At 49.5% G+C, this 26,678-nt stretch overlaps 9 protein-coding genes across 11 annotated transcripts; 4 read left to right on the forward strand and 5 right to left on the reverse strand.

Moving 5' to 3' along the window:
- Positions 1-19: 19 nt before the first annotated feature.
- Positions 20-3,652, reverse strand: FOIG_02875 (uncharacterized protein). Its single transcript, XM_031200329.1, has 2 exons — positions 3,150-3,652; positions 20-3,098 (listed from the first exon to the last, which is right to left on the reverse strand). The coding sequence occupies exons 1-2, from the start codon at positions 3,224-3,226 to the stop codon at positions 191-193; spliced, it is 2,985 nt and encodes a 994-aa protein (XP_031070097.1). The 5' UTR covers positions 3,227-3,652; the 3' UTR covers positions 20-190.
- Positions 3,653-4,399: 747 nt separating this feature from the next.
- FOIG_02876 (uncharacterized protein) lies at positions 4,400-5,622 on the reverse strand. Its single transcript, XM_031200330.1, has one exon. The coding sequence runs from the start codon at positions 5,293-5,295 to the stop codon at positions 4,825-4,827; it is 471 nt and encodes a 156-aa protein (XP_031070098.1). The 5' UTR covers positions 5,296-5,622; the 3' UTR covers positions 4,400-4,824.
- A 472-nt stretch (positions 5,623-6,094) lies between these two features.
- On the forward strand, positions 6,095-8,476 carry FOIG_02877 (elongation factor Tu, mitochondrial). The gene is made up of 2 exons (XM_031200331.1): positions 6,095-6,582; positions 6,655-8,476. The coding sequence occupies exons 1-2, from the start codon at positions 6,379-6,381 to the stop codon at positions 7,786-7,788; spliced, it is 1,338 nt and encodes a 445-aa protein (XP_031070099.1). The 5' UTR covers positions 6,095-6,378; the 3' UTR covers positions 7,789-8,476.
- Positions 8,477-8,496: 20 nt separating this feature from the next.
- FOIG_02878 (40S ribosomal protein S29) lies at positions 8,497-8,857 on the reverse strand (the record flags this gene model as incomplete). Its single annotated transcript, XM_031200332.1, has 2 exons — positions 8,497-8,704; positions 8,796-8,857. 2 exons carry the CDS (start codon positions 8,855-8,857, stop codon positions 8,497-8,499), a joined length of 270 nt encoding a protein of 89 aa, XP_031070100.1.
- A 1,039-nt stretch (positions 8,858-9,896) lies between these two features.
- FOIG_02879 (protein disulfide-isomerase erp38) lies at positions 9,897-11,588 on the forward strand. The gene is made up of 2 exons (XM_031200333.1): positions 9,897-10,559; positions 10,617-11,588. The coding sequence occupies exons 1-2, from the start codon at positions 10,046-10,048 to the stop codon at positions 11,219-11,221; spliced, it is 1,119 nt and encodes a 372-aa protein (XP_031070101.1). The 5' UTR covers positions 9,897-10,045; the 3' UTR covers positions 11,222-11,588.
- FOIG_02880 (uncharacterized protein) lies at positions 11,233-12,040 on the reverse strand. Its single transcript, XM_031200334.1, has 3 exons — positions 11,793-12,040; positions 11,548-11,650; positions 11,233-11,495 (listed from the first exon to the last, which is right to left on the reverse strand). The coding sequence occupies exons 1-3, from the start codon at positions 11,847-11,849 to the stop codon at positions 11,407-11,409; spliced, it is 249 nt and encodes an 82-aa protein (XP_031070102.1). The 5' UTR covers positions 11,850-12,040; the 3' UTR covers positions 11,233-11,406.
- A 52-nt stretch (positions 12,041-12,092) lies between these two features.
- On the forward strand, positions 12,093-17,843 carry FOIG_02881 (uncharacterized protein). 2 transcript variants are annotated; one of them, XM_031200336.1, is made up of 2 exons: positions 12,093-16,180; positions 16,238-17,843. In XM_031200336.1, the coding sequence occupies exon 1, from the start codon at positions 12,353-12,355 to the stop codon at positions 14,861-14,863; it is 2,511 nt and encodes an 836-aa protein (XP_031070104.1). In that variant the 5' UTR covers positions 12,093-12,352; the 3' UTR covers positions 14,864-16,180; positions 16,238-17,843. The 2 variants fall into 2 exon arrangements, with proteins under 2 accessions (XP_031070104.1, XP_031070103.1); XM_031200335.1 differs by having other exon boundaries at positions 12,093-15,961; positions 16,009-17,843.
- FOIG_02882 (uncharacterized protein) lies at positions 12,132-18,190 on the reverse strand. 2 transcript variants are annotated; one of them, XM_031200338.1, is made up of 3 exons: positions 17,761-18,190; positions 17,117-17,708; positions 14,909-17,024 (listed from the first exon to the last, which is right to left on the reverse strand). In XM_031200338.1, the coding sequence occupies exons 2-3, from the start codon at positions 17,698-17,700 to the stop codon at positions 15,173-15,175; spliced, it is 2,436 nt and encodes an 811-aa protein (XP_031070106.1). In that variant the 5' UTR covers positions 17,701-17,708; positions 17,761-18,190; the 3' UTR covers positions 14,909-15,172. The 2 variants fall into 2 exon arrangements, with proteins under 2 accessions (XP_031070105.1, XP_031070106.1); XM_031200337.1 differs by having other exon boundaries at positions 12,132-17,024; positions 17,117-18,190.
- Positions 18,191-24,644: 6,454 nt separating this feature from the next.
- On the forward strand, positions 24,645-26,615 carry FOIG_02883 (uncharacterized protein). Its single transcript, XM_031200339.1, has one exon. The coding sequence runs from the start codon at positions 24,940-24,942 to the stop codon at positions 25,525-25,527; it is 588 nt and encodes a 195-aa protein (XP_031070107.1). The 5' UTR covers positions 24,645-24,939; the 3' UTR covers positions 25,528-26,615.
- The last annotated feature ends 63 nt before the right edge of the window (positions 26,616-26,678 follow it).

The following is a 26,678-nucleotide window of genomic DNA, read 5'->3' on the forward strand; positions in this document are numbered from 1 at the left end:
CTTACACCGAGAGCACTATCACTTGGATAGGTAGATACAACATAGACAATGTTCATAGTGTTCGTGTCATTCTCATAAAGGCTCACTCGAGTCGCTCCGTCTTAGCATAAGTACATGTCATCATTATGCCCTTCTAAATACTCCAAGATGCAGATATCCCACCTTACCGTGTCCCTTGCGTCATGTCCCATTATTCCCACCTCTTCCATTCTTGAATATACTTATCTACCTGTTCCTCAACCCAATCCTCGTCTTCATGTTTGGATCTATCCAGCTTGGCCAGCTTTTCGTGAATCATGGCTTCGACGTCCATCCTCTCGAGTACCTTAGCCTCTAAGTATTTAGGGTCATTCCACCGGCATGCCTTTCTAAAAATCTCTCTCATTCGATTAGAGTAGAGCTGGCAGGTTGCAAGTGGCAGCTTTTGTGGCTTCATATAAAAGTTGCGAGCGATGACATTATCGTCTTTTATCAATGGCCTGACAACCTCATCAAAGCATTCGCCACAGACAGAGAACTGTCGAAGGTATTGCATGATATGCCAGTATCCGTTGGTGATTGGCTTGTCCTCTTGACACTCGCTCACTGCGGCCATCTTCTCAACTTCTTGTGCAAGAGTGCCAAGGTCTGGCTCTTCCTGTTCCAGTCGAGCTTGATCTGAAGTCGTTTCCATGGCGTCAAAGTACATGACGAAACGCTTTCTTTTTGGCTTAAAACGCATGGCGCAAAGCCCCCTGGTAGGTTCTGAGCGGGAGTCCAGAGGAATGAAAATGCCAGTCAGATTGGGAAACAGTGCCTGGATAATTTGAGCGCATTGGGGACATATGGTAAAATCATATACAGGCTGTCGAGTGTATGGGTTCCAGAGCGTCAGCCAATTACGTGTGGTGACTCTATCACCAGGGCACGGGAGGCTGTAAGTGGTAGATATGGCTTTGGCAACCTCATGAAAGAGTCGTAAATCCGGCAGTTCGTTTTTCAAGGTGAGGAGCCAAGCAATGCGATACCATGGCCCAACGCCAAAATCGCATGCAATCGCTTGAGCCGAGGGGCGAAGCATCGGCTGGAATGGCTTTCGGTATTCGGTTTTGGCGAAGACGGAACCATAACAATCAGGACAAATGTTGAACTCTGTACGAGGCAGTGTAAGCCAGTCCACCAAACCTGCAACGGGGTGCTTGCGGCGGCATTCGGGAAACGTGGTTACACCTGTCGCTTCTTGATGCTCCGAGTGACGCCTAACGGACCCCACCGGTTTCTCAAGGCGAACGCCATCTCGATTGGGGTCAAATGTTGGAGGTTGCCATGACTGCGAAGAAGCTGGAGAGCGAGTGGCAGATGAAATAGCTGATGCTGGCCTGGCTTCAAGTGGTATTTCGGGGCCAATGGCAATAGGCGTTGGCATCTCGGGCATTGATATGATTGGGTCTGGTTCGTATTGGGATCGTGGCCTACCAATTCTTTCAGACTTGCCGCGGGTATCGAAGGGGTCGATCAAAGTGTCCTCATCCACGGGGTATGGAAGCTCATTTTTAGGCCTCTCTGGAAGAACATGCTCATCTCGAGCAACTGGAAAGGTTGACGCAGGTCGTAAGTTTTGAGTAAAATCATCCGATACTGCCGAACCCGTAGGGATAGCGACTGGAATAGGCATCGTAGGTCCTCGTGGTCTCAATCGGGGGCCACTTGGTGCATCAACCTTTTCCAGCTTTGGCTGAGATTCGCGTTCATCCTGCAACACGACAGACTTCTTACGTCTTGGGTGCAATTCTCGTGGACCCTTTGGATGATCGTCACCAGAGCGATTGTCGTCGCCTCGATCATCACGACGGTCATCACGTCTGGTTGTTGGTTCCCGTGTTGGCTCACGAGGGTATGTCGATGATCTTCCATAATCTTCACGATCAGTCCTCCCATAGGAAGGGGACCTATCTTTCTTGGTACTTCTTGGTAAGTACTCGCCTCGGTAAGAGGATTCAGTTCCAACTCTTTCCTTTGAAAGCGGACGGGCAGGCTGCTCATCACGGTCCTTGGACAGAGGGCGAGCTGATGCATCTCCAACCCGCTCTTTTGAAAGGGGGCGTGTCGGTTTCTCGGTCTCGACATTCGTACGCTTTGTGGTGGAAGTGGTTGAAGAAGTACGAGTGTGTCCATTATCATATCGTCGCTCATTCGGGGCGCTTGATACATGCCCTGGTCGAGTAGGAGACCTACGAGAAGCACTCTGAGACTGTCCATAGTACGCTTGATCCCGTCCGCTGGCGCTACTTTTAATAACCTCAGGTGCGAGCTGGGGATCAAGAGGAATCTTTGGGGGTCGGGCAGGGGGCTGGTCATGTCGTCCGCTGGCGGGGGCTGAAGGACGAGTACGGTATTTTTCGGGGAGTTGGTCGTCTCTAAATTCGGTTTCGAGTCGAGGTAGATCCTGCCTACTGCGTCTCTTTTCCAACGGTGGTCGACTACGTTCCCTGCTCGTTGTTGCATCAGCCTTGAGGGTAGTATCGTATCTCCGGCTGGATCTTGTGTCCGTGTATGCGTCACCCGATGGCCGATCTTGTCGCTCGAGTCGCTCATTCCTTTGGGGTTTCTCGAACCGGTCAGTACGAGGAGTTTTTGTTTCGTTCCTCCTTTCCGGTTCAGCCCTTCGTTCAGGTTCAGCCCTTCGTTCAGGTTCGGGTCTCCTGCTTGGCTCATTGCGTCGGTCCTCTTCTCTTCTTCTCTCGGTCTCACGTCTCCTGTCCGACCCAACCCTCGTTTCTGTTTCACCACCCTCTGAGCCGCTTGATGATCCTGTCAGAATGACAAACCGCCGCTCCGGGTTATATTCATGAACTTCCATTATCATAGGGTTCTGTTCAATATCTCCACGAGATGGAGGCTCTTCTTCCTGATGCTTTGCGAGGCACACACCATGCTCTCGCTTGAGAGAAACTTCCTCATCTTCCACAGATGGGGGCGGCGGTCTAACTCTTGGTACGCGTGCCGGCGCGGCGGACCGTGGTCGTGGTATTAAAGGGTAGTAAGGTAGCTGATATGGCGGCTGTTGCGACGGTGGGGGTTGAGAGGAAGGACGATCATCTAACTTTGGCGATGATGGACTATTTTTCTGTGTAAGTAGTAGTTCTCTTGTAGGATCTTGGTGACCATACGGCTTCGGACTCTTGGCTCGAGAAGTTGTGAAGTAGCCCGCCTGGAGGAGGTTCTGTATGTCAAACGATTCGCCCATGATGCAAGCGTCTATATGTCTGATCGGCACGAAATCATGATACACTACCGAGGGAACAAGAACAGCAAATGCGACCACGAATTACAAAACGAAGGACAACCAAGTAGATCTGCTTGGATCAAGTCGCAGTTCGGGCAGTTTGCTGATGTTTGTTTTCTATTGTCGCACAGGCCTGCTGGAGACGGGAAGGTTAGGTTGTTGTTGGTGCGGGCGCTCCAAAATAGTTCGTAGTCCAGGTCTATCACCCGTTGAGAAACGCTCTAAGTGAATGTTGAAGCCGAAACTATAAGTTCAAGCCTGGTAGCCTAAACAAAAATGCAGAAAAAAGACAAGATCTTCTTCGGGTCGGTTATAGTTTTGGTTTCAAGGCGGCGACGTCAGAAGGAACGAGAAGGTGTCGGAGATGCCTTGGGGCGCAGTTTGGGTCCAAATCGAAGTACGAAGCCAGATGACATAGCATCAATCACTTGAAGTACTTGATAATTGGCTGTGGGATCACGCAAATCGAAGTACCTCTTGGTGGGCAGCTGGGCATCTACCCTGCCACCCCTCTCCAATACCCCCGCCAGGTTGCCCCTCCTACGTTTCGATTTGCACGCCATTAAAGCCACCTTAAAAATCACCGATTTGCTCAAGGGTAACGTATCACCACAAGATGGATCATGGATATCATGTCTCGGTAACCGGACAGAGAACTTTATGCAGCATCGAACGGTTGCACAGAGTAATACAGCAGGCGGATCTTCCCATGCCACCAGAGTAGGTGCCTCAAATAACCTCCAGTGGTAATCCCAAGACAATCACTTCTGTTCACTAACTCTCTGACGCTGGAAGGATTGCCAGTAATATCAATACATAATAATGTCTCTCGTATATTTCGTGCGGGATAATCGCGGCTATGCTAAGAGCTAACGACCATACCCAGTACTTGTTTTCATGCCTTACAAGGCTATCAAAATCTGGTCAAAGGCGGCCTGCTATAAGTGCCTGGTAGTCAAGGATATTAAGACAGAATCCTCTCGCTAGTTGTAGCTGTCAGAAATACTTGTGAATCCACACGTGAAAACAATTTATCATTATATTCCTAGTGTTAGAATATCAAGTTTCCCTTAATGCTTTCTTATACGTGTAGTTTCAGCGCTACAATGCTGAACTACTTGACCTGTAAGTCGTGGGCAAACCTGTTCCCTGGTCAACGTGAACCACATTCGGCTGGAAGCTCTGGTTGGATTTTATGGTTTATGGAATAAGCATGGGCATCCTAGGTCAACTCAATAATGTTTATCGTCCCAAACAACGGCGAAACTATACATATGTAATAATATTATGACTCAGACTACGTCTTTTTCCGCTTTCCCAGACTATCGGTATGGTCTGGTGGGATTCTTTCTAATCAGAAGAATCAGCCTCACTGGGAAAACCAGCTTAAACCTGCGTTTTACAAGAAACCGAAATGGAGGTGCCCAAGTTTTCAATCAAGTCAGTAGCCAGTCCAGGAGACGTGCTTGCAGCCCGTGATGTGACCCTCTTGTCACTTTCGATCAGCCAAACCAGAAACTCCCCACCAATGCGCCCAAAGAAGCCCAGATGATAAGAGTCTAGTCCTCTAGAAGATCAGCAATATCCTTATCGTCCTCCTCCTCTTCCCTCCGTCGTTCCTCAGCTTCGAGAAGATCCTTCAGCATAGTCCTCTGCCTCACTCTAGCCTTCTGACCCCAATCGGCACCGGTGCCATCGCCCTCCTCGTCAATCTCAGGCTCATCCTCAACTAGTCCACGTAGCTCATTGGGAGAAATCTGTGCCTTGCGCTTTTCGCGGGCATCCTCATCCTCCATCTTTTGGACAGCCCCCTTAGTAACGAACTTGAGGAACAAGGGCCGCAGCAGCATATAGCCACCGACAATGACGGTAAGACGAAGCCATGCTTTTGTGTCCATGCTGTCAAAGGCGTTTGAAATGTTGTTGGATGCATTGGCTCCATACTGCAGGAACTGAGCAGTGAGTTTCCCAAAGGCATTGAGTTCAGGTTGCTCGCCCTGGTGCTGCTGTTGTTGACCAACAGGATCCATTGTAAACGTTTTCAGTTACTTTAGAAGTGGGCTACGGGTTTGTGAATGAACCTGCTCTAATAGGAGGTTGCTGTTTTCGCTGTTGAAGGTCTGAAGAGACGGTCGCGTTTAAACCAGGTGAGTTTAATAATCGTATTCGTGTAGATGTCCAGGGGCTGAGGTTTGAAGCGACGGGAATAATGGTCCCAGGATAGGATAAGGAGCAATGCTTGGTTCAGTGAGGAGAGGGAAAGATGTCAGAGCTTGTGAGTTGAGGTGCTGCGGTTGAGATTTTTATATGGCGCGCGACTTGGGAGGTTCTTTTTAGTTGGCCTTCTCCGATGGACCCGGCTCACTGGTCAAATTCTAGAACCCGCAAATAAGATGAGGGTACAGGATACTTCCATGCTATTATGCTATTGTTGAAGGCATACGATTGGCAGTGCTTCGCGAATCGCTCCGATAAAAAATTCCTAGTCACTTAGGATATACTACAGTACTTCAGTTCCTACTGATCCCGAGAGTTATCTAGAAATCCCTTGGGGCCATGAAAGGATAGTAGGCTAAGTACATTATATAGTCCCGAGTCGTTGATACATTGTATAAATCTGGAAGCCAGAAAAGTACCATTGCCCGACCAAAGGCAGTCAATTTACACCAATACAAAGAAGTGCAACTCATACGCCTTTGAAACTATAAAGCTCTTCAGCTGCTCCGTACAAACTACCTAGGTATTGTATACCTTACATACCTTAGGTACCTTAGGTAGGTCATAAGTACAGGAACTTGATATGGAACCCAAGTTTCATCAACGCCACGTGATCTACCTGTTTTATTTCCTTGTGGTTTGAGTGGGCGTAAACCTGGCTGGTTGGCTCCACCAGATATCCATTCCCGAACAGACACCTTTGGAGCGAGACCAGAGGCCTGGCTTGATAGCTCGAGAAAATTTCGAGGCCTCATTATAGCCGCTTTCCATCTCCATCTCCGTCTCCATCGTGCACCCCGACAGCACCATCGTGTGTTTCTCGCCTCTGTTCCCCTTACTCTCTGCTCCATCTCGTTTTTAATTGTCATTTATACTATCTAGAGGGAGCCGTCACAATGTCGACCGCTTTCCGATCACTTGCGCCTTTCCTGCGCACCGCCCGACAAGGTCTACGGGCTAACCCCATCAACCCTCTTCAGTCCGCCTTTAGCAAGCAGAACACCTCCGGTGTCCTCAACCTTTACCGCACATATGCTGTTTTTGAGCGATCAAAGCCTCATGTGAACATCGGTACAATTGGTCACGTCGATCACGGCAAGGTATGACTGCGTCCTCTATATCCTACAACCCCTCTCTTTCTCTCTCAAAACCCAACTGACTCTTTATCATAGACCACTCTTTCTGCTGCCATCACAAAGCGACAGGCCGACAAGGGCCTCGCCAACTTCCTTGAGTATGGTGCCATTGACAAGGCTCCTGAGGAGCGAAAGCGTGGTATTACCATCTCGACCGCACACATCGAGTACGCCACCGACAACCGCCACTACTCCCACGTCGATTGCCCCGGTCACGCCGATTACATCAAGAACATGATTACCGGTGCAGCCAACATGGACGGTGCTATCATCGTCGTTGCTGCCTCCGATGGACAGATGCCCCAGACCCGCGAACACTTGCTCCTCGCTCGTCAGGTCGGTGTCCAGCGAATTGTCGTCTTCGTCAACAAGGTCGATGCCATTGATGACCCCGAGATGCTTGAGCTCGTCGAGATGGAGATGCGCGAGCTTCTTAACACCTACGGCTTCGAAGGCGACGACACTCCCGTCATCATGGGCTCTGCTCTTATGTCTCTCCAGAACCAGCGCCCCGAGATTGGCACCGAGAAGATCGATGAGCTCCTTGCTGCCGTCGACGAGTGGATCCCAACCCCCGAGCGTGACCTTGACAAGCCCTTCCTTATGTCCGTCGAGGATGTCTTCTCCATTGCCGGCCGTGGTACCGTCGTGTCTGGCCGTGTGGAGCGTGGTATTCTGAAGCGTGATCAGGAGATCGAGCTTGTCGGAAAGGGTCAGGAGGTTATCAAGACCAAGGTTACCGACATTGAGACCTTCAAGAAGTCTTGTGAGCAGTCCCAGGCTGGTGACAACTCTGGTCTCCTCATCCGAGGTGTTCGCCGTGAGGATGTCCGCCGTGGTATGGTCGTCTGCGCTCCTGGCACCGTCAAGTCTCATACCCAGTTTCTCGCTTCCCTCTACGTCCTCACCAAGGAGGAGGGTGGCCGACACACCGGTTTCCAGGAGCACTACCGACCCCAGCTCTATCTCCGAACTGCAGATGAGTCCATTGACCTGACTTTCCCCGAGGGTACTGAGGATGCCTCCAGTAAGATGGTCATGCCTGGTGACAACACCGAGATGGTTGTCACCATGGGTCACCCCAACGCCATCGAGGTTGGTCAGCGATTCAACATCCGTGAGGGTGGCCGAACTGTCGCTACTGGTCTCTGCACTCGCATCATCAAGTAAGCGGCGCTTTAGACAAGAAATGAAAAAGTTAACGGGGACGGTGTACGAATTATTACGCTTATGTACAATCATGCAATGTCTTTTGAGTCCATTTTGGCTCCTGTACATTTATTTAGCTGGCCTTGGGGCTCAAAGATCTCCGCTCTGCTTCCTCCCACCTTCTTGGTGATCTGAATTAGATAAAATCTAGGGGAGGCAGTAATAAGACTTATAAACTAGAAAACCCATTTCGGCTTGAATCGCTTGTTCATTGCGGCAGTATGATGGTCATTGTGGCCGTGATAAGTCATGATGACTGGATCAACATTTGATGAGCACAACGGGGTCTTCAAGGATGCGCGAGGGCCAGCACTTGGAGTTTTTCTTTAGGATTGTCATTAATCACATTGACCCGATGCACTCCATAGCCACAGGCTGGTCATGCGGAAAGGTGGGAGGATAAGACAGGACACATAGACATGATCGAGGTCCAATGCAATGGTATTCGTCTATCCTCGGAGGATTTTCGTCAGACGCACGATCTTCCTGAGGGACCCAAGCAAGCCATAAAACTCCTGTTCCAAGCGGCCGCCCTCCGAGTGCTCTTTTTTTACCGCGAGGCCTTTGACGTTCTGCTGAGAGTTCTCCCCATCCACACAATACTATGCTCTCTAGCAGCCCCCCCCCCCCCCCCATCCCTTAACCGAGAAAACCGGGTGTCATGATCGTTTATCGGTACTGCAGGCAATCCCGGGTCAGTTTCGTTGTTCCCACTACTTGACCGAACGTCGTCCTGGGTGTTGGGGCCCATAGTAGTTCCGCTCGATTGAAACTCACCTTGTTGAAGCCGATATCCTTGGCCTTCTCACGGAAGCACTGACGGCACAGGTTGAGGTCGTACTTTCGGATGAGACCAGCCTTGTGCTTGCAGACGCGGCTGCGAGATGTTAGCATCAATCATATTCGGTCGATGATTTTGACGCCATCAGGCGCATAGAATTTCGGGCAAAGGAGATATAGATTCGTACCAGCTGCGAGAGCCCTTGCCGTAGTTTCGGGGGCGGGAGTTCCAGACGCTTTCGTGAGACATCGTTGCGGTGATGATTGAAGGCCGAAAGCTCGAAGGGTTGCGGGATGATTTGATTTCGCGAGTTGGGTTGCCGCTGGAAATTTTGTGTGCGCTGATCTACTAGGTTCCGCAGCCCCAGTTCGGGTTGGAGCAGGGCACATCGGGTCCCGGACTATCAATGACCCGGGGTAAAACAAGGACCCGCTCTCCTCCACTGACGTGGAGCTGTCCAGCAAGGTTACCTGACATCCACTGAAGAGCAAACGAACATGAGCGTCTATCTTGCACCATTGGCTTAAACTCGATTTCTGCATGAGCTTGAATATGCTATTCCCGAATGTTCTGTGTATTATTGTGAGGGCAGTACCATCCTGCTGCTGGGGTGGTAACCCTTTTACACGGCAAGATTGTCAAGGATCGTGAGCTATTGATAGCGAGTTGCTCTCAAGAAATATCCGCTAAGATTGTACTTCATTTGACCGCCTATATGCACAACGCTGGTCTTTCCTGTGAATCTGTGCAAAGATTTCAAGCGGCAGCCAAGAATACTATTAAATTTCTGTAAGAGATCTAGAAGCTGGTGTTGAAGCTAAAAGAGCCTCGGCGGGGGCCATTGTAAGAACCATAGCGGTCTTGTCGTGAATATGGTATTTCAAGAAGCTCTAAATTTAGATGCCCATTGACGTCCTGTTTATATGGAGATGTTAGATAGACTTTGTCTGTCTCGCAAGTTTCGAATCGCCAAGTGTCGTTCACATGGCTACCTCAGTGAATTTATGTTATAGTTGTGCTTTCTCATTGTCAGTAGCGTATAGGCCATTGAGTAGCCCACACCCGAGGTAGATAGCTGTCAATTTCTGCAAATAGTTGATTCGAAGGGGATCATCCAATATGATGAGTCGAAAAAAACAAAGAGCACTTTCACCAAGGCTACTTCATCGAAAATAATGTAGTCCAAACTATGGGCTGTTGTAGGTATGATGGCTGACCAATACAGCTCGAGCTTGCCTTAGCTGTAGGTCCCGCTTTAACCTACAGGGATATCCACCTACACCGGACATTCCTATGCAAGCTGGCATCTCTGGTGGATATCCAAGCAACCCTCCAGAAACAAGCACCTCTCTGATTGCAGACAGTGCTTTGCTTCATCTTGCTTTCTTTTTACTACTCTTTCATCCAAAAACAATCGAATCAAGTTCATCATAAGAAATGGTTCTAATCAAGAGCTTCGTGCTGAGCGCCCTTGCCGCCACCGTCGCAGCCAAATCCGCCGTCATCGAATTGCTTCCCTCCAATTTTGACGATATCGTTCTCAAGTCCGGCAAACCTACACTCGTCGAGTTCTTCGCTCCGTGGTGTGGACACTGCAAGACGCTTGCTCCCGTTTGGGAGGACCTAGCCAATACCTACGAGTACGCAAAGGACAAGGTCCAAATCGCCAAGGTCGACGCTGACGCTCAGCGTGAGCTCGGTAAGCGATTTGGTATCCAGGGTTTCCCTACCCTTAAGTTCTTCGATGGCAAGAGCAGCAAACCTCAGGATTACAAGTCTGGCCGCGACCTTGAGAGCCTGACCAATTTCATCGTTGAGAAGACCGGTGTAAAACCCAAGAAGAAGCTTGAGCTGCCCAGCGAGGTTACCTACCTCAACGATGCGACATTTCCCAAGGCCATTGGTGGCGACAAGCATGTTCTCGTCGCTTTTACCGCTCCGTGGTGCGGACGTCAGTTTTTCCTGCGCCATTCTTTCGTTCAATCTGACTAATCTTGACATATTCCAGACTGCAAGAGCCTTGCCCCTACCTGGGAAGACCTCGCCAACACATTCGTTAACGAGAAGAATGTCCTGATCGCCAAGGTCGATGCCGAAGCTCCCAACAGCAAGGCAGTGGCTGAGGAGCAAGGTGTCAAGTCCTACCCAACCATTAAGTGGTTCCCTGCTGGCAGCAAGAAGGCTGTAGCCTACGAAAGTGGACGCAGTGAGCAGGCCTTTGTTGACTGGATCAATGAGCATGCCGGAACCCACCGAGTCACCGGTGGTGGTCTTGATACCGTTGCTGGTACCGTTGAGTCTCTTGACACGCTCGTGGCCAAGATCACAGGCGGTGCTGCCATCGCCGACGTCGCCGAGGAGGTCAAGAAGGAGGTCGAGACCCTCACCGATTCTGCTCAGAAAACATACGCCGAGTACTACGTGCGCGTCTTTGACAAGCTGAGCTCGAACAATGACTGGGTATCGAAGGAGCTCGCTCGTTTGGACGGCATCCTTACTAAGGGTGGACTGGCCCCCGCCAAGCGTGACCAGATTCAGCAGAAGACGAACGTTCTTCGGAAGTTTACGCAGAAGGTCGAGGAGAAGGTCGAAGAGATCAAGGATGAACTGTAAAGAACCACACATATGATAAATGAGAGCGGAAAGGAAGTCACGAATCAAAGGGTTTTATGTAGTTGGATCTTAGTCGACATGATGAAATCGTAACGAGACATGTTAGCACTTCTATTTGCATGTGATGAATCGAAACATCTGAGAGAAAGCCTAAACACCCTACATCCCTTATTTGAACTCAAATCTTACGAGGACTTGGTTGATCCTCCATCTTTGGCCTTGCTCTCTTGAAGAGCTGCCTCGAGATTATCCAGCCTCCGAGACATCTCATCCACTTCACACTATGTTAACGGGATGGTGCGGAATACGAGGCCGTAGATACTCACTTTTCGCAAAGATTTCTGACGAGACACCAGCAAATTTGTTAGACAAGGAGTTTAGGAGCTCCTCAACAGCAGCCGTGACATCGGCGCGAGCATCATCTGAAGGCTGTGAAAAAGAATAATTGAGTCAGCGGTGCTGTTGAAACCATCCATGAAGGCCTTGCAAACCAGCTTAAGCGTTCTCAGTGCGACACTACATAAAATGAATCCAGAGACGGTTGCCTGAACCGCGGAAGAATAAAACATACATTTTCAGGCTTGCTGTTGGCTGTGGTATCTGGTTGCGGCTCGTTGCTAGCCATCATGATATTGGGATAGGAGGACGAAAGGATGGCGTGTCAAATGAACTAAACTGAAGAAGAAAAAGTCTATAGAGAGAGACACCGAGGTACTCAAAGTGGTTTCTTGAGTGCAATGTTTGTCTTGTGAGCGTGTATATGTGCGTTGGTGGTTGTGTCTGGCGGTACCTGGTTTGTTTGATGGTGCTGAACTGCCCCTTATTCATACTGTGCCGGAAAATAGACGGATACGGCATTTCTTTTTAGCACCGTCAGCAGCCAACAACCACCGAGTTGCGATACGTACCACTTCCATGAACGCCAGGTCTCATAACCCAAACAATATCTCATGAGGAGAGGCTAATCAACCACCAAGTATCAGCCATCGCCTACATCTACGAACTCATTTCCTCATCACGCTCAATCTCTCAGTTATTACCATCTTCACCACGTCGTCTTGGACCGACGACTAAACCAATTCTAGCATGATACAGTGATAGTCGCTCGCTACCGTGGGTCATCCATCCATCATGCCTCAAGCCCAACATCCAATCGCTACACTTATATTTATCGTTTTCATTGTTTGGCTCGTCTTTCCCGATAGCGACTACTCAAGTCAGTCTCTTACTCTTTCCGATCTCGCTGGCGAGAGACTTGATCATTTTCAGGATGCTCTGGACGTGCTGAATGCTTCGCGATGGGGCGATTTCGTACCAGTCCCAGGGAAAGACTCCAAGGTGAAGCCATCTTTTTTGAATCTTACGGGTTTTCGTGCGGATGACAACCTCTCCTGGGGCGGTTTGAAAAGGTTTCGCGAGCGGAGTTTGGCCTTCAGCCGACATGCCATACCACCTGTTGGACAGCATAATCTGTGGGACACTGGACATGGTGAGCCTATTTGGTTGAATGCATCAGGGACTGTTCACGGAGAATGGGTCAAGCCAAAAGGCTCTATCTCTAGAGGATATAACAGCTACAATCTGAGCAAAATTGCTCCTGATATGGACTGGATTGGTGATAATGTGCCTTGGGCGCGTAACATCACTGGTCGAACTGGTCGCATGATGCTTCGCCTAGAAGGGAATCAAACCATCAACGAGTATGAGCAATTACCAACTCAAAGTAGCGTCCCCGTCGCTGGAGGTCTCATACGGAGTGTCAAAGGAACGACTACTATTGAGGATACGCATGGCTCTGGCCATGACTGGGAAATGAGGCTATGGGGTGTTCATTGGCCACGTCAGGGTGTGGTTTTGATGACCACCACCAGCGAGAAGTTCGAGGGCATATTCGGCTTGCCACACCTTACACCAAGTGAGGATTTCTTCCAGTCTAGTCAGAGGTTACTTAACGAGTCGATCGCCCACACCATTGCGACGAAGAGGGAGAACATATATGCAGACCAAACTGTACCATGGACTTCAGATCTGGAAAACCCTCTATACACTACTAATCCATCGCCACATTGCGAATATGTTATGTATGCGCAAGTCTTTCCACCAAGTCGAACCCATTTCAACATAGATTCCCAGGAATCATCGCGGGACACTTTAGAGTCTGTTATCGACGCTATCGAGTCAGAGTTACAATCACCTGTTGGCGCACCCATCCCAAAGATACCCAAACTCCAAATGTCAGCTATCATCTACTCTCCAGACTGCGGCTTCTTTCTGGAGACCAAAGGACCGCCAGATTTTGGCCCAAGTGAGGCCCAGCACTTAACAGGCATGAAGATAGAGGTTCAACTATACCAGGTCAAAACATGGATTCTTGTCTACGCAATCGTTGTATTTGGCCAGGTCAATCTCCTCAAGAACCAGATGCGCGAGTCCTGCACCCCATCGACCATGGGTCGAGTGAGCTTTTGGACCATCGCCATTATGCTCATGGTTGACGGTATGACCTTCACTGCTGCAGCAACTTGGGTATCATCTGCTGGCGCCACCTTTCTGCCAACATTGGCCCTCTTGTTTGCCGCATTTCTGTCCATGACCATTGGTGGAAGCTTTCTCGCCAAAGTCCATGAAGTTCAGCTCCCTGAAGCCCGGCCTCGACGTGAGCGGGAAGCGAACAACATGGTTGATAACACCAATGGTACCGAACTACCGACAGCGACGACTTCAGACAGATCACTCTTGCCGGAGCCTGTGACAGCACACCAACCGGCCAGGCCTCCGCCGCCTCGATCTCAGCCACAGCCTGTGATTGTCCCCTCCGATCAAGATATTGATGCCGAGATTGCTGCTGCTGCAGTCCCTGGCGCCACAACTGCGCAACGTGCTGAGGAAGCCCCCCAGTCCTTCCAGAGCATCATCGGCCGCATGATTCTCTCCTCCCTGTGTATTATATTCCTGGCCATTTCTTCTACAACATGGTATCCCAATCTGAGGTCATTGTTCCTGAATCTGTGTGTCCTCGTCTATCTATCCTTTTGGATTCCTCAAATTCTCCGTAATACCCGTCGAAACTGCCGCCGAGCTCTTGGCTGGCCATTCGTCGTTGGCCAGTCCATCTTACGTCTTCTCCCTGTAGCCTATTTCTGGATCAAAGAGGACAATTTTCTTTATGCCCGCTCGGATCGGCATGCGTTCCTTGTCTTTTGCGCCTGGCTTTGGATACAGCTCATCATTCTTGCCGCACAGGACATTATCGGTCCCCGCTTTGGCATTCCCGCTGGCTGGGCCCCTGATGCTTGGGACTACCATCCTGTTCTTCGCGAGGATAGCCTCGAAGCTGGTGGTTTGCCAATTGGCCTGGTTGCTGATGACACACCTGGTATCGAGCGTGCCCGATCGTCAGGTGATGATGGCAGCAAGAAGCAGAGCACGACGAGGAGTATCGACTGCGCAATCTGTCGTGAAGTCCTGGAGGTGCCAGTGCTCACAGCCGAAGACGAAGACACCGGCGTTGCTGGCGTCTTCGCTCGTCGTTTATATATGGTCACACCTTGCAGGCATATATTTCATAGTGCTTGCTTGGAAGGTTGGATGAGATTTCGACTTCAGTGTCCCATATGTCGAGAGGAGTTACCACCCCTGTAACACCGTCACAAGATGGACATGCGCACTTTTACACATGGGTGGCACTGTTCAGTATTAGCGCGAATTTGAGATGTTTAGGTCCCAGAATGACATGCATGATAGGCGTTGGATGTACTATTAGAGTCTGTCTCTTAAGAAAGTTTTTGTTGCATTGATAACGCAACATTGATATGGTAGTTCAACGCATTTCCCATCCTCCTTGAACTCCGAGTCCGAAACACCACCTCCTCGAAAGACCATGTCTATATACACGGCTGGTAAACCATTTTATACAGCACGAATATGAGCGCCAATACTCCTCTGGCCTCGCTACCAGTTCAGCCGAGTTTGACGAAATTTAGAATCAGGAATACCAGGTGGCAGACCGCGAGTGCCAACTTGAAGGTCCGCAACTCGAGTTCGAAGGTCGAAGTCAACGAAACGAATTGTGAAGCGCTTTTCTTCAGGGACTATTCGTGGTATGGGCCTCGTGATGCCGTCGACATGATACGACTCGACTCCCATGGACAGCGCCTCTGACTCCTCAAGATTCATGACCCATGCACTAATATTTGCAACCATCTCGCTATCCCACATGCCCTCACGGCGGGCACTGCTGCGTAGAAGCTGAATAGCTCGGCGCCTTGTTCCTGGATCGCGACATTTGGTTGCTACGACAAACAGAGGAGCAACAATCCCTATGTCAGCTGCGAACCTGGGCTTGAGATGCGGAGCTGAGAATCCCATGGCCGGGAACAAGTCCTGGCTTTGCCAATTTTCGCGCTGGCGATGTTGGCATTGCTCAGGATCGGGGCAATCGCGTGAGGCGGCTCGCCTCTCTTCGTCACCGACTATTTCGGTACCAAGATCGACTATTGTTTGAAACTGAGGAAGAAAGTTGTCGAAGTCAGACTCCTTATCACTGAACATCATGAGGTACAGGATTCTTGAATTCGTGGACAGCATTTTCAGTGCAGCAATGCCTGCTTTCTCCTGAAGGCTGACAGAAGGATTGTGCCGTGTGAAAAATAGGTTGTCGAATGCTTTTCCCCAAGCGTCCAGGTAATCCTTGAAATGAAGACCATAGTCAAGCCACGATTGGGGTAGGGTACTCTTGAGGTCGGTCTTCATGGCGAAAAGCTCCTCGATGTATCTCATAATTCTAGCGTTTAACGCATCACAGGCCACTCGAGCTTCGACAACAGATGTAAAAGTTTCAGGGATCGAGAAGGGCTCCTCTTGCGAAGGGGTAGTTGTGCCACTCGGACCAGGAGATTGTGTTTGCGATTGTGAGCTGAGCCTTATACTGAACGGCTGGGGGAAGTGGAATGCCATATCGTAGGACTTTGCTTGAATCGCCAGGCGAGTAAAAATGATAACCAATTCCTCCTCCAGCGAATTTTCGGAAACTGGAAGGAGTCTTTGTCTTTGTTGAGTGCGGAAGATGTCGAGCAGGCCAAGTCCCGTCTGGATCTGGTGAATGGCCTGCCTGTGATCACCAATAAAGGAATCAAAGCAGGCCAGAAGCACATTCGCCATTATCGAGGTCCTGTGTGATCTCTGGTCTTGGGTGTTTAATTTCACCAAAGCATTGCATGCATCACCATATCTCCTAATGGCAACTTGCCAATGACCCCTGACAAGCTCGACACGCGCATCACCACCCATCTCGGATCCACTGTGCATATTCAGGGCAGCTGTCTGCTCGAGAGTCTGATACAGAGCACCCAGTGCAATAACAGCGCATTTGATGGCATCTTCAGAGTGGCACGCCTGCAATACATAGTGCGTCCAGAAGAGATTGTTGAAGAAGCCAGAAAGCTCGTTAGCAGTATGTGAGCGGAATATGTCAAAGTAGAAGGATTCCTTTGGTTGAATCTGCATAGCGGAGGATGGATGGTAGGTAGTGGGTGACGGTGAAGTAGTCCCTGGGGATGTGGTCCTCAAAATTGATCTTTGGTGGGCCCGACGTGGCAGGAGATGGTAGTCGCCGTGGAGAGGAGCAATGGAAGTGCTTGAAGATGCTTGGGCATCGTATGCTGGCGTCGGCTTTGGAGCGATCCGAATCTCCTCGAACGGACGGGAACTGCGACTAGGGGGCGGGTAGCCTGTGCAGGTTTTGTTGCTTCGAACGCATTGCGTACAAGCTGGACGAGCCTCGTCGCATTTGATTCGCCTTTGTCTATAATTACCACAAAGGTGAGATTTTGGCTACCATTACACCCAAATACGACCAAGGTTAAGGAATAAGGGATAAGGATTGGGGAGACGAACTTGCAATTGGCACATCCTGTCTTGACTTTTGGCTTACTTGTCCGGACACGCTTTGCTTTAGCTGGAGGGGCTGCTGATGGTGCAACGAGGTCGGATGAAGCTGAGGTAGTCGAAGCGACTGAAGCGGTTTTAGTTGAAGTGCCAGCAGCAGAGACAGATGGGCTTCTGGTGGTAGCGATGCGTTCAGTATTACCGGCACCTGTAATGGGAGTGGCCGGGGTACTCGTTGAGGCAGGAGAGACGTTGCTGCTGCTGTAAGAGCTCTCTGTATAGGGAATATCGATGGTATTGAAAGTGTTGACGCTGGTAGGGTGGGGAATAGAAGACGGATGAGTGGTCAGATCAGTTATTGGGAAGATCGTAGTCGTCGATGTTGAAACAGGTAGTTGCACCTGTGCTTGTGATTCTGTTGTTGGCGTTGCTGCTGCTTGGTCCCTTGACGACGAAGAGGACGCATGGTTCATATTTGTAAAGGATACATGCGAGTTTGCTTGCCCTTGTGCGTGTGCATGTGCTTGTGCTCTTCCCCCCGCTCTCTCGGAATGAGACGATGAGGATTCCTCTTTAAGCCAACTCTGAGCCATAAGTACACCTAGACAGTAAAGGTTCCTCAGCAACTCAGCAAAGCTAGCAAGTAATGATACCTTGAGGTATCGTTTCACCCCGTTCAGATCACCGCGGCTCCTCGCGGTAGCACTACGACCACACGTTTTCTATCGAACCGTTTCTCGGCCGAGAAAACGGAGGAGGGTGGAGGGAAAGGGTAATTTTAGCGGTAGTCAACAATCAAAGTTTCTGCAAGAAAAAGGTGGCAGAGGACTCGAAGCAGCCGGGGTAATAAAAGGATTTGGGAGGGACTAGGAGCCAAGAGTGGACAAGCAAGCAAAAGAAACTAAAGTAAGGCAAGTCAGGTAAGTCGTCACAGAGATGAGCACAGGGCTAAGTCGATACGCATGGAAACGCATAAGGGCAGCCCAACTGTGGCGGACAGTGTCAGCCCCGGTTCTCGGGCGCAATGAGGTCTTTCTATAGCTCATCACTTTTTCATCAATGCTATTGTGATCCCAGGGGCAGGTCAAGCATCCATCGAAAGCATACATTAACAGGCATAGATGGGGCTCATACCGATATCACCGCCACTCCCAGCCTGGAGGAGGGAAAGAGGCTGAGGCCATCGGTTTCACTGCCGGGGATAGAGACAAAGGGCCTGGGGCAATGTGCTCGGCAGCAGATACCATGGAAGTTTGGCGGAGCATTGGATGGGACGAGAAGTCCAGGGTTCCCTCGTGAGACAAAGACACTGACTGACTGTACGAGTCGAAACAGAGACGGACCACGGATCGCCGGTGGGCTTCTTCTAGGCATTACCCATATCGACTGCTCTGGTACGGCCGGGCTCTGCCAAACTAGGAGTAGCACGCTCTGTGTAACCATCGCTAAGATCAAGCCGTTGCAGGACAGGCGAGACAGCCGCTGCAAAACGCATCGCTCGAGCACATGGAGGTACCACTGTCAGTGACTAGACTACTAGAGTAGAGGTGCGGGTATTGTTTTCCAAGGCATTGCCACGGGCGCCAGGGTGTTAGAGAGGTACCGAAGTGCACATAAGTGGTGCTTGTGGGAGTTTTGACCATTTCCAGTTGAGAATCCGTGATAGTGAGTGGGTTGGGTGGTGAAGATCCATGAATGGAACTTGTGGTGGTGGTACATCGACATACTCCCCGAGATGAGTGCGACATTGAGTGAACACGCAGCGCGAGTCCTGTTAGTTTGTGCCTGTGCCTGTCTCCTTTGAGCAACTCCAGGACATGGATGGCTGATTAGACTTGGACTTTGGGACACCGGGGACAGGCCCGGACCCGTCCCATCATGAGCCTCGGGCCCTCCCCTCCCCAACGCCGCTCTAGTGCATCCTTTTGGCGCCCCAGAGCTTGCTTCTTCTTTGGAACGAGACTTGCTCGACCAATAGGGACTTGACATTTGACAGGGGGGCGCTTGTGCGTTCCTGTTGTTGGTCGCACAAGGATAGCTAAGCCGTCCTAAGACGGATTGACGCTCAGTACTCTGCAGTTGCAGGGCTGTTAGGGGCGCACTTAGCGCGGTGGCGGTGGGGGACAAGGGCATCTGACATTTTGTTTCTTTTCCATGTACATCATGGGTGTTCCTTGATCGAGCAAGCACCCATGCTCGTGTTGATACTGATGTGATCCTCCCAGCTGTGTTTGGGGGGCCCAGTGAGTTGGTTCAGCGCTGTAGCACTAGGGAAGATGAACATCTTGGCATAACAACATGTAATATCTCCGATGCATGTCCGCTGTGGGCACGATACAAAGATTCCTTGAACTCCTTTTCAGACAGTACTCTAAGGTATTATTGCCGGTTTCTTTCCGTTGAACTCGTCAGACAGCCCGGTGCTGACTTGGCCGATATTTGGTGGGGTTCTCAAGCGTGGCTGCTGGCAAGTAGTTTTTCAAGTATAGGATTTACAGTACATTGATTCTGCGAGAAGGAAAAAGCAAAAAATGACAGCACAGCAAAGCACAGCAAAGCACAGTTCTGCAACTCAAGAATATGTTTCACTTTCTCGTTATCGTTTGTGGAGCTCCTTGTCCTCAGCCACCGACTGTTTCTGGGTGCCCTCTCTAGCTCTCTAGCCTCTACACATGGACATCTCGACTGTTAGATACCCTCCACATCGGGAACGTCCCAAGACAAGAAACGTTTATGAATACGTGAGAGAATTACAGATAGTGATACCGATTGATGGATACTTTCAGAATGCGTGGCAGCCTTCTCAATTCTTAGGATATCTGCAAACCAAATTGGTAAGGCGCTTAGTAGCCTTCATAAGAATACTCCAGCTTGTACTATTGTGTACTCGTCTAATCTCGAGAATCTAGATCTCAATAGCCTCTCCTTCGGGTTGGTACCCCATATCATCCGGGTGGGCTACATACCCTTATGGTCTGCACAATTCACGTTCGCTGTGCAGTAGGAGATTTTCAGCCTTTATTGGGGAGGAGAGTTTCTTGGCTATCCCATCATGCGGCGCAGTTGAAGACTAGACTGTCTCATCATTCGTATTAGTCTGTGACCCCTTGCAGCGCTTGCACTGATTGTTGAGTATTCGTAAATCTCACTACCGTAGCCAATAGCTGCTACCGGAGGTTCGGTGTCTCATTACAGGCATCTTGCAGATTGCAACACATACTGTACTGTACATCCAGCTTCGTTCCCAGGCAGGCGGCAACTTCCGCTGAAGGTATCAGTGCTCAAACCCGCCAAGAGATAAACCTGGCTCTCTCAAGCTCCCCTAGGAGAGACTTCCCGGTGGGACGGTACAATTTGTCAGACACCTATTATTACTTGTCTTAATTTTAGTCTCATTTTACGAGTAACTCTGGCTTGTTGAGGCGGGGTAGGTTGAGCTATTCGGTATCGACGTTCTGGGACAGAGAGCCCAGTATTCGAAGCTGAGGATTGAGGGCTTCCGGGAAAGAGTGTGATGATTTTTATCATCTTTTGGTATCAATTAATCTAATCGTTACCATCTTCAGCCTTATGGGATCATTAAGATCTCGCAACACTCTCAGCCAACATGCTTTGCGGCACGGGGCCCGGTCCGTTGACCTAGGCTAGGTTATCTTCATGTAACAGCAACATTGCAACCCATTTCTGCCGGTATGGCCATGTGAGCATCAGCCCATACCCATGCTAGTCATGGTTCATAATTATGCCCCTGATGCTCGGTTCGGCTCTCCACACCGGGCACGTCGACCGCACAGTAGCTCGTGAAGATCACATTTCGGCCACGTTGGCCGCCGACGGCGTCTCCCGGTGCCAGGCTCTATCTTATCCTGGCCTCTCAAGCTATTTTTCTCCAAGTCTTGCCCTTAATAGCTATGGACAGTTTTTTCTCCTATTCGAGTCAGATCTCCTTGCCGGTCTCTCCATATTAACAGAATTTGCTGATCGTGTTATTGGTCCGCTGATCGCTGTATCCAACGATCACACTGGCGTATAACGTTATCCTTCAGGGGTTCTCAAACATCCCCGGAACGTGACAATATCGGACGGTTTGCTGTTTCAGTTTCCAATCCTCGTTCCCTTGAGCTACTGAAAATTACTTTATCCAATGCTAAAGCTAGTCTTGTGTCGGGAAATGACCAATCATCCCAGGTTGATTAACGAATACTTGTCCTGATATTGAAACACCTCTGCTTTCTGGAGATCCATGGCATTGCCAGCCGTAACATTGGAATTGCCAAGAACCAGTCCTCCCCCGAGTTGGATGCTTTGCGTTGTGTTGCGTTACAGTGCGTCGGCTCCGAATTGGACAAACGGCCGATTGGTAGGCTAAGCAAGGGCTGTCACGGTATCTGTCACTGAAACCCGTGCGGATTGTTTTTCCAAACTGCTAGGGCGATGACAAACAGCAGCCACCTACCTATACAATGCAATTGGATGGCTCGCTAAAAGGCCCACAAGAACCTCTGTTTCCAGAAGCGCTCGTGTCAGTGAACGATATGCTAAGACAGTTGCCTAAGTCATGCGTCAACGTCTTCTACAATTCGGCAGTCAATGTGGATATGCCTGTCTGCGTGAACTCCATTCTCAGTCGATCATCAAGACAAAGTCCAAGCTCAACTGCTGCGACCTCCTGACTCGTGTCTAGGTAGCATTCTTGTTCATCTTTTCACTCAGCCGACACTTTAAAGTTCACAAATTGTACACCAACGCCGACGAGGGTTTGAATCAAGCCTGTAGACGCATAGCCAGTAATAAAATCAGTCACTGATACGACAACCAGCCGAGAGAACCACAGAGTATCGCCCTAGGCTAACAACGGTAGAAAATGCGAGCAAGACATTGATTGACAATGAATCGGCAATGTAACCTTATCTGGCAGTTGAGTCCGTGGCCTCGGCAGCCGGGATTACCACGCGCCTATAATCTCATCTCAACAAAGTCTAAAATAGCTCAGAGATGTATCCGCCACGTGCAAAATACAACGGTCTGTATTCTTATGGCATAGCTAGTCTATTTCAAGGTAGATTCAGTCATACAAAAAGTTGCATGGCTGCATGGGGCGTGGCACTGACACTCGTGTCGAACTACTGTGTACCTACTAAGTCAGTCCTTCTAAACGCCACGAGCTATTGAAGAAATGAAACCAGTGTTGAAACGACCAAGGATGAGAGAGTCAGTCTTGGGTCTCGTTCCCAGCCTCAATAAACGTCGAGTGGTCGGCTAAACAAGTAGTAGCTGATGTTGGAGGGAAAAGTCAGATCAAAGGATACAGTTTTACTGCCACTCCGGTAGTTCGGAACTTCCGTTCATCACTAGAGATCGAAACTGTTCTGCTAGACAGGAAGAGAGTTTACGCGTGAGTCGGCGCCCGCCAACATTTGACACAATGCATTTCATAATCCATTATTCCTGTACCCACAGTCAGACGGCCTTCGTTTCTATACAAGGTTATCCTCGGTAAAGCAAGCAGTCCGTCTGACAGAAAGTACGTCGGTTCTTGTTGTAACACCTACAAGTAAATATGCACACAACCGACAATTCTCGTACTATTGGATATAAGGAACCATTCCGGAATTTGACCAATGGCACTGGGTTTCCGTAGCAGCGAGTATATGTGTAGGTGATCGCACCCCTTTAAACCTCTGGTTCTCTGATGTTTGAGTGATCTGTGATGGGTATTAGAATCTCAACGGAGGGCACTTGTTGCAAGTCTTAGGTACTATAGTTAAGTGCTTCTAATAGAAACAGGATCAGCCGAGAGGCTGTATGTACATGAGCTGAAAATCCCCACATGTACAGGAAAATATCTAGGAAACTTAGTCCACTAGCATGGAGCTTATCGAAGCCTCAAGCCTCATTTTCCACAAGGTCATGGCCACGGAAAGCTAATCTTTCACAAGGTACGTTATCTAAAATGCGCTTACCCCTTGGGTTATTTCACATCTAAGGGTGGTTCATTGGCTAAGAAACGGGTAGCATGGTAGCCTCCTCCCAGCCACTACTGTCTTGCGCCATCAGATGAAATTATCAAGTACCGTGATATCTAAATTCATACTTATATGTTTCGTTTGAGTGAACCTTGTACTCGACCAGCTAGTTCCTATTGTGTTTGACTGTACAGGGGATCAGCTGTCCACCTAGCTCCGTAACGCTGTCAAGCCCACCTAGCACTGGGTGAAGGCCCGACAAGGCTGTTACAATACCGTGCTTTCTATTGGATTGGTCTTCACGTTGGTGGTGTTGTAGTCACTGAGGCTGTTCGTTACATCGAGGTCTTTCATAACAAAGTATCTGGCCATGCATCTCAATCAGATTGCCGATTGAGACTTCTCCTGTCGAGAAGTGCTGTATAAGGGCTTGTCTCGGTATGGAAACCTTATAGTAGCATGCGCCCATCGGCCTCGGGACACTCTTTCATTAACAGCCTGATGATTTCTATCATAACATATTCATAAGGTTTTAGCCATGTGGCCAGATTGCTCTACCTTAGGCTTGCTCGGCAGGATCTGATGCCGGTAGTCAAGGTGGAGTTAGTAAACACGGCACGGCTGGGAGCGGCAGTTCGGACCATTAAGTTCTCACATGTAGCTAGTGAGCACCGGTGGCTTGGTTTTCAGGAGTCTTGGTGAGACTTTGATGGTCTAGTGTCGAAGTCTGTCGTTGGCAACAGCGCATCCCTTACCTCGGTTATTGGTGGGCAGATGTTGTTGTTGATCACTTCGCTGAAGTATTGTCGGTAAGTTATCTGCACTTTGTCCCAAAGAAGCTATGTTTGCGATGTGATCCCTCACAGGCTTTTAATCGTTGGGCCCAACGCGTTCGACGACGACCAACGAGTTTAACATATGACTTGAACATCATTAGGTACTTATAATTATATTATGCATCTGACTATTCTCTTGCTTTGTGACATATTACTCTAACCTGTCGGGTAACTCCTCATCAGTGATCGATTTGCTGTGATCGATGATATGATCCGAGGTGCTAGGCTGTTACTATACGAATTACCGAAGTTTGTCTGCGGAAATCAACGACGTCCATAATGGGAACCCCGCGATGCGACTTATGAACTTAACCTGTCCTGTAACGTCTTTTTAAAGTGGCAATAGGGTGTTGAGGTAGTAGCCATGATCATGCAGCTTCGAAGCTGTGCAGTTCTCGCCGTGTCGTGGGAGGGCGTAACGAACTTGTAAGCAATTGAATTCCACACGGTCTTAACCCAGTGAACACACTTTCTGCATATCTTGCTTATGCCTTATATGAACAACAAAGTCATGCGTTTCATTATATCTATATATTGAGAAGAAATGGGGTAGTAATGGATGTCAATCGACAATATCCTGGTCATAAGCTAGGAGTCTTGACGGCTATTGGATCAAAAGGTTCCAGCAACGTTAAAAGCCAATTAGACAGACAAGGACGCGACAGACGCAAGATCAGAAAACTCTAAAACAGACAAGTCGCCAAACCAAGAACTTGGTTTTTTCCCTATTGCTGTTACCAGAAATCAAAAACCAAAAATGAAAAGGTTGTTTGCCCTCGAATGATGCTGTGTTGTGATGTGACTACCCTATAATGACGAGGAAGTTGAAGGGACCTGATTTCTTACCAGGATTGGCTGGTGAGTCAAGTACCTATCAGCCGCGACAAGGCGACCAACCAAACTGCGAAAAAAAGTTGGTGGCGGATTTTCGCATCTTCAATTCTACCAACCCACGCAAACTCAGTTCGCGATCGTGCTGCTGCAGCGATAGTCTAACCGATACTGCCGTGTAAACACCACCAACATCGCAATGTCACAGGATCAGCCCCAAGCGCAACCTCCGTTGCCCGAGCGTAATGCATTTATTCACAACTCTGCCATTGCTGGTGCAGTCATTGCACCTCTCGCCATGCTACTCCCACCACGAAAGATAGATCTTCGATTCTTCGTCCTCGCCAGTGCCTTCTCTCTTGCCACAAACCAGCTCGCTTACGAGTACACGGGCTCGTCAATCTACTCACGGTTCGGCAACCGTGTGGGCTCTATATTCGGAACCGAACTTCCCGAAGGCGCTCAGCGCACCCAACGACTACTACGTGAGCACCGAGAGCGCGAGGCGGCACTCAAAGCTAGGCTAGGCCAACAGAATCCACAAAGCGAAGAGGAGAAGACAGGTGTGGCCAAGGCGCTCAACGATGTGTGGATGGGAGGCGAGGAGAAGAATTGGCGAGAGCAGCGTGCCAAAGAGCATCAACAAAAGATGGAAGAGGGCAAGGGTATCGGCGATATCATCATGGAGCAAATCGCAGATGTCTGGAGTGGAAATTGGGGAAAGGGTGCCAAGAAACAAGATGACGAGACCACAACGGGCGATCCTTCATCGATCGGGAAGAAATAACACTATCTCAACCGAGGAGAGACAACATAGATGTTCAAACAACACTGGAGGGGATCATCTAGTCCTATACCCATTGTCGACAAAATGCGACATGCACAAGACCGAACTGTACCACTATTAACGGAAAAGGCGAAGGGCCGCCGGGGCAATATGACTGTAATGAGCAATGAAGAGGGCTAGGACAACGTATATAGGGCAGCTCATGTCATGTACGATACAACAGTTTGTATAATCACGATCTTATCTCATCTACCCAACTCATCAGTCACTCGACAGGAGCATATCGGGGCACTGACCGGAGTGCCACATGAGCAGTTAGCAATCCGCAGTGCAAAGTGTTGTCAAGAAGTTTTCAGTCAACGCAGGCTAGCTGCGTTCTCGATAATGGGCTGGCCGCTACGATATTGAACTGGTGCTTGCATCATTCATACCACACCCGTCGTGTCTACTGTTGACAACTTGAGCGTTGTCGTGTCCTGGTCCTCCAACACAGAAGGGAGAGCGAATGTTGGGGACTTTTGCCTGCAAATGGTCTTGGCGTTGTGATCATCCCACCAAACTGATTCGCTATGCCATCGGATGTGAGGGTTGAGGTGGATTGCCTGATATGCATCGACTTCGGAGCTGTACCTTCTTGCCCAAGGGATCTCTCCCTCCCGAAGCCTGGCGTGGAATGGGACAAAACGCAACGCGTAAATTGTTGTCCACTGCAAAAGATCTCATCGGAATCCGTACAACTAATTGATATGGGCACACGCCATCAACGAGTTCCACTGCGTGCCAGGAACACGGGAAGACTCGTCAGCTTTAGCAGTGGCTGTGGTCCGTTGCACTGTAGCGTCAGCCACGGGCTGGAAGGCAGGTGCTTCACCATAAATGCATTGACGATGTGGTTGAGACGATGAAAATGCGTCAACTGGGCCCAGCATCTAAATGCATACAATATGAAAAGCCAGAATATAGGTAGTAGATTGCAATCAATGAGTTTGTGCTACACTACTGTACCAGAATAAGTGTTTATGTTGACGGGTTGTAGTATTACTTATAAATGAGAGATGCCGCGGTGTCTTTCTTACTAGGTCGGTAGCTATTGAGTTTAATCGGTTTTTACCTTTGCAGACACCGGAATGATCGAAGTTGACAGCTTGTAA

Source organism: Fusarium odoratissimum (genome assembly GCF_000260195.1).
Source record: "Fusarium odoratissimum NRRL 54006 unplaced genomic scaffold supercont1.3, whole genome shotgun sequence".
Taxonomy (NCBI): Eukaryota; Fungi; Ascomycota; class Sordariomycetes; order Hypocreales; family Nectriaceae; genus Fusarium; species Fusarium odoratissimum.